Source organism: Lygodium microphyllum, chromosome 28 (assembly GCF_053477565.2).
Source record: "Lygodium microphyllum isolate KBCC chromosome 28, Lygodium_microphyllum_v1.1.10, whole genome shotgun sequence".
In the NCBI taxonomy this organism is placed as follows: Eukaryota; Viridiplantae; Streptophyta; class Polypodiopsida; order Schizaeales; family Lygodiaceae; genus Lygodium; species Lygodium microphyllum.
Window position 1 is genome coordinate 19,969,510 of NC_141162.1, and position 5,870 is coordinate 19,975,379.

Genomic DNA, 5,870 nt, shown 5'->3' on the forward strand with positions numbered 1-5,870 from the left:
AGTGCTAGTTGTTAATGCTGCATTGTTATTCATGACGAATCATTGCAGAGTAGAAGTAGAAGAGAACTTTTGGGGAAGGAGAGGTTGGTCATTTTCTTCCTTAGAGAAACCTCCACAAGACACACGAGCCACACACACATGGATCAAAGCCGTGTCTAAACGATCGTAAAACTCCATTAAGTTGGGATACATGTTGGGTAACTCAATGCTTGAAAAAAACCTAGGTTTAATGTAGCCCCACCTTCAAATTTCGAAAAATCAGATTCGAATTTCAAGTTCAAAGGTGCCAAAATTTGCAAAAATCAAAGGGATTTTAGTGTTAAATTTGGAATTTACCTTGAAATTTCATCAAAATTCTTCGTAATTTCTTGGAATAGAACTATTTTCCCCCTAATTATTCCAAAAAAAGGAAGGTTGGGGTCCATACAGGTGGGTGGAGGCGATGATTTGATGATGAGTCACAAAGGAGAGATTTCGAGAAGAGGGTAAGAAAGAGAATTTATGTACGCGCCATGCATGCAAAGCTAAAAGGCCTCCACGTGCGCAGGTAGGCTCTTAGCATCATGCCCTCCTCGACCCAATTCTTGATGCTTCATGTTTTGTCAGATCACTCTAACAAAGGTGACACCCAGAACAGTAGCACAAACACAGACACAGAGAGAGAGAGAGAGAGATCAGCACTTCCCCCTGCCTTCATGGCTGCCGTTGGACCTGCTGGGCCCGTCTCGTCCCCCCGCGACATCCCCGGAGAGCCCACCAAGACCACCTCCTCCATCATTGAGAAAGCTGCAGGATTCCTTCAAGACTTCCAGCCCATCAAGAGAATCCATTCGCACCTCTGCGCGTAATTCATCGATTCATCATCGTGCCTTCCTTTCTCACCATATCCATGTGCTCTCTCTCCTTTTTGTTTTTCTGGGCGGGCATTTTGACACTAATGTGTGCCCTCCATTTGTGGCTGTTGCATGCAGATTTCACTTCTATGCCTACGACTTGAGAAGACAGGTAGAGGCACATCATTTCTGTACGCACTACAACGAGGATGTCCATCAGTGCCTCATCTACGACACTCCTGAGAAGGATGCACGGCTTATTGGCATCGAATACATCGTGTCCGAGAGGGTTTTCCTCACCCTTCCTGATGAGGAGAAAAAGCTGTGGCATTCGCATGAGTATGAGGTGAAGAGCGGCATGTTGTTCATGCCAGGGCTTCCGGACTTCGCAGAGCGCGCAGAAATGAGCCATTTGTGCAAGACATATGGGAAAGTCTTTCACTTCTGGCAGTTTGACAAAGGGGACTCACTGCCATTTGGCCCGCCGCAGTTGATGATGTCTCTGACCAAAGATGGGCAAGTGCACCCACAGCTTGCAGAAGGTGTGTGTTACTTGGTTTTGTTCAGGACATAGCTGCATTAAGTGTGGATGTGCATGGTGTTCTTAATTGAAAATTTAGCTTGCATGGTTTCCTATTTCAAATTTGCATTGTTCTTGGATCCCTGCTATGTGTTGATACTCTTGAAAGATGAGATTTGTGCAATGCCATTGATGACATTTGCAAATGTTAAAAGAGTTACAAATTTACCTTGTTTCTGAATTCCTGATATGTGCTGATGCTCTGAGTGATCCGAGGTTTGTTACATTGCTTTCAATCCTTGCCGTTGCAATTATCAATCCACAAGTGATGAGGGAGCTGTCAAAGTTTTTCTGATTGGACTGCCAAACCAATGAGAAATCACAGATTTTTGCTGTAGATCAGAGATGTCAATGTTTTCTAATTGCAATGTGAAACTATGAGAGATCAGAGATTTGTCATCTGTAATAGATCAGAGACTACGTAAGGCATTCTCTGATTGCAGTGCTAAACTCATAGATCTGCTCAGTAGATTGAGTTTCGCATTCTCTAATTTCTTCAATCAAATCTTAGATCTGGTTTTCATTTTGATGATGATGATGGACATACGTGATGTTGGTATGCCATCCTGTCATTGCAGATGTGCAACGGCGGTTTGGGGTCTCATTTGAAGAGAAGAGAAACAAGCGAGCCGAGCTGCAAGGTCCAGAGCATGGCATTCATCCTCTTGCAAACATATGGCAGTCTGGGAGAGGGCTAGCCCCTGCTCTGCGTGAAACTAAATGCATTCCCGAATGATGGGTTAGCTGATTAATACTGTTATTGATGATCAGTCCCTCGAAACTGTGTTTTTCAAGACTGGCAGGCAATGCATCAAAAGCTTCAATGCCATCAGGTCTGGCCAGGGATAGAATTTGAAGGTGGTTGGTACCCTTCAAATGGGTTTTATCCTTTCACAAGCAAGGTAGACACGGATTAGCCCCTTCCCACCCAAACAAAAGGATGTGCTGACGAGCATAATGGTATTTTACTTTGTTAATGTCTTTGTTAAATAGGAGGTTTCACTAGAGATATTAGTAGCGCTTGTAAAAGTTGGTTTGCTTTTCAAGTTTTAGTATCATTATTGTAGTATCATCACCATTAGTTCTCTTGGAAGCCCTTGAAAGGTAACGAATTTGAGGCCACCTTAAAATCATGCATCTTTTGCTACTCTCCATACATTGATGTTAACATAGTTGCAAGGTACCTTGCTAATGAGGTCATAGCCTAATGGTTTTGAGTGTGGGCAAGTATTGTGGGTATGTGAGTTTGGGTTTTCTTGATGGCAGTAATTATTATTAGTGTTTAAACGTAGTTCCAACCTTTGAAAATCATGCAAAAAAGGAAATTAGATCTAGACTTGTATACTAAAGAATTGTGTACAAGAGTAGCAAATGTTACTTTTAAAAAACACTCCTTGCCAATGGGGTTGTAGCTCAAGTGGGTATGCCAAAGGAAATTGTGTACAAAAGAGTTCATATACTTTTAAAACACTTCTTGCCAATGGGGTTGTAGCTCAAGTGGTTTTGAGCATTTTGGTGTGTACTGAAGCTTTGAGTACACCTTGGAGGCATCTTTCAAATTAGCACCCATCCCCCCAAAACCCCCCCAAAAAAAAAAGAAAAAGAAAAAGAAGGGAAATTGGAATCTTAGTGGATGTATATTAGTTGAGGTGTGTGTGAAAGGTGTATTGGACACTGCATTAAATTTGGGTGGTCCTTCAAATAGATAATTCAAATGAATTAATGGAGTGAATCTCCATTAGTAATCAGTTAGATTATTGAGGGGTTTTTAACATGCGATTGAAAGTGGTGTTCAATCAAGGTGTATGAAACTTGGTAGGAATGTGCTTCAATGAGTGAATCATCTCAAATGAATGAAGAGTATTGTCTTTCACTTTGCAAAGCTCATATGGATGAGGGGTGTTTTTCACAATTTATTTTAACTTTATTGGAGAAATCGACATAAAACTTGGCAGTGTGCCACTTAACATCCAATAAATCATTTGAAATGAATGGACTAAGATCTTTCATAATTCAACTTAGATGTGGTTCATGAGAAGACCCAAATGTATGTTCTCACCACTAAAAAGATAACATTTTGCTTTAAGATAACATTTGCTTTGGCAAGGTACATAAATGGTGGCAAGTTATACTAATGATAGCTACAAGCATTAAATATTCAACTATAAAATCCCTATCCCTTGTTATGACCTTCACTCGACTTTTGAGTGACCTCTCTCATGAGGCATAGTGGAGAGGCATACAAGATATATCAATAAGAAATCTTTGTATTCATGATATTGAAAGATGCAACATTAAGACATCTTATGATTATACCCTCGTGATGTCATACATGTAACGAGCCTAGTGCTTCATATGTCGAAGCACAACCCAAGTAGTTGAGTGACTACTCCTTATATAGGTCCATTTGTAGGCATTCTCATCGTATATCTCCAAAACCTTATTTACCTATGGCAAGTTATACTAATGATAGCTACATGTATTAAATATTCAACTATAAAATCCCTATCCCTTGTTATGACCTTCACTTGACTTTTGAGTGATGAGATACAACATTGAGACATCTTATGATTATACCCTCGTGACGTCATACATGTAACTAGCCTAGTGCTTCATATGTCGAAGCACAACCCAAGTAAAGCTCGAGTGACTACTCCTTATATAGGTTCATTTGTAGGCATTCTCATCGTATCTCCAAAACCTTTTCACCTATGCTCAATGGATTGTTGTGCTCAGTAATTTGAGGGTAGATTTCTTGAAATTTGTGGATCTCAACACAACTCATTCTATCAAAGCATTGCCTCTTAGGAAATATGATTCATTAGTAGGGTAACAACCTTTTGTATCAAGGTGGTCAATGTTTGTTGCGCTCTTACTTCTTGATGTGTTATCAAGTTGGCTAGGTTCTAAATTATTTTTCATTCCACTCCACCCTTTGGCTCCATTACATTCGAGGAGTGGAGGCTTCAAACTCCTAATTTTTTTTGGTTTGGTTCTTCTAGCATTGCATGGCAATCTTTGTAGGCACAATCCCAAGTTGTCGCATTGTTGGGGTCAAGAGGTACAGTGGCTTGGTTGTTGCCATGTGTTGTCGCGCTTTAAGGCAGTCCATTGGGCTGCTTGTGCAATTTTTTTCTTTTTTGTTGCCTTTGCCTGGGGCTTGGGGGCTTTGGTCTCTTGGTTTGTTTGCCAAGTCATTTTTTCCTCATCTTCAATTTAAGGGCTATTTTCCTTGGCCTCTTTGAATATGGTCCCAATGGGTTTCATAGTCCAAAATATGTTGTCCTTAAGTGTGAGTTGGAGAGTTAGAGCTCTAAGGCTCAACTAGTAAGGTTTCCTTCCATGGCACTAAGTTATGGTTAAAGACCATGCTCATAGAGACCATATTGTGAGCACTCCCTCATGCTCCCCCTTCTTTGAGGTTACAGTCTCTTTAACTCATTCTATCCAAGCTCGTAAGGGTTTGCCACTTCAGACTCAAAGGCGTAGCCAATGACTCCATCGTTGAAGTGCACTTGGTCCTTTGATTCGATTTTATTGGGATGGAGTGTGGCCTTGGGATCGATAGCAAGGGTTTCTTATTGTTTTAGTCTATCTTCTTTCTTTGCACATATTTCCTTTGGCTTTCTAGCTCTACATAATCTTTTTTATGGATCGACTTTGTACTTCACTCTTCCTCCTAACCTTCTTGGTTTCTTTTACTTTTGTATCGTCTTTCTCTTTTAGCTACCTTTTCCTTAGCTAATTACTCCTCTCTCTCTTTTATTATCTTATCACTTCTCTATTTCGATTATTCTTTCCTATCATCTTCTTGCATCTCTTCCTATGTTCTCATCATACTCTCCAACTCTCTCTCTCTCTCTCAACTATCATGGAACTGCTTGTAGTTGGTTGGTTTGTTGGGGCTTAGGTTGTTGGGCTTGAGGTATTCCAAGATCTAAGAGCTCATCATTGCCCTTGGGGATGAGGTGTTCATCTACTACCTCATCTTCTTCATAGGCATCTCATGCCTCAAAGGAGGGTGCCATCATGGTCTCACCCTCAATCTCAACGGGTAGAGGTGATTCTTGATTGGTATTGAGCATCTCCTCCCCTATATCAAACTCTCATGTAAGACTAGTTCATCTTCTAGCTCCGTTTACTGCTTGTGGGTGCAAGGGACCATCAAGGGACCAAGTAAACTTGTGAGTGCAAGGGACCATCAAGGGACCAAGTAAACTTGTGGGTGCAAGGGACCAAGTAAACTATACAAAGATCAAGAATCTAGTATAGTTTAGATGGCATCAATTCTTGGGGGGGTCACTATATGTAGACCCTCTATATCACATGCATTCAAAGGGTACTAGAAAATACATTTTCCTTACATGCTACAAGGTAATAAAATGTCCCCTTTTCCTTTAAGAAACTTACAGGTTTTTTCCAAAGTGTGACAAGTTTGAATCGAAAATTCATAAGAG

General features: G+C 40.7%; 1 protein-coding gene across 1 annotated transcript; it reads left to right on the top strand.

Annotated features, from left to right (window-relative positions):
* The first annotated feature begins 515 nt into the window (after nucleotides 1-515).
* Nucleotides 516-2,562, top strand: LOC148011219 (oil body-associated protein 1A-like). The gene is made up of 3 exons (XM_087670312.1): nucleotides 516-844; nucleotides 972-1,375; nucleotides 1,992-2,562. Exons 1-3 carry the CDS (start codon nucleotides 564-566, stop codon nucleotides 2,147-2,149), a joined length of 843 nt encoding a protein of 280 aa, XP_087526438.1. The 5' UTR covers nucleotides 516-563; the 3' UTR covers nucleotides 2,150-2,562.
* Nucleotides 2,563-5,870: the final 3,308 nt, after the last annotated feature.

Coding starts and splice junctions, on each gene's coding strand:
- LOC148011219 (XM_087670312.1), top strand. CDS start 564: ATGCCCTCCTCGACCCAATTCTTGATGCTTCATGTTTTGTCAGATCAC. Junction 845..971: donor ATCCATTCGCACCTCTGCGC/GTAATTCATCGA, acceptor TGTTGCATGCAG/ATTTCACTTCTATGCCTACG. Junction 1,376..1,991: donor GCACCCACAGCTTGCAGAAG/GTGTGTGTTACT, acceptor CTGTCATTGCAG/ATGTGCAACGGCGGTTTGGG.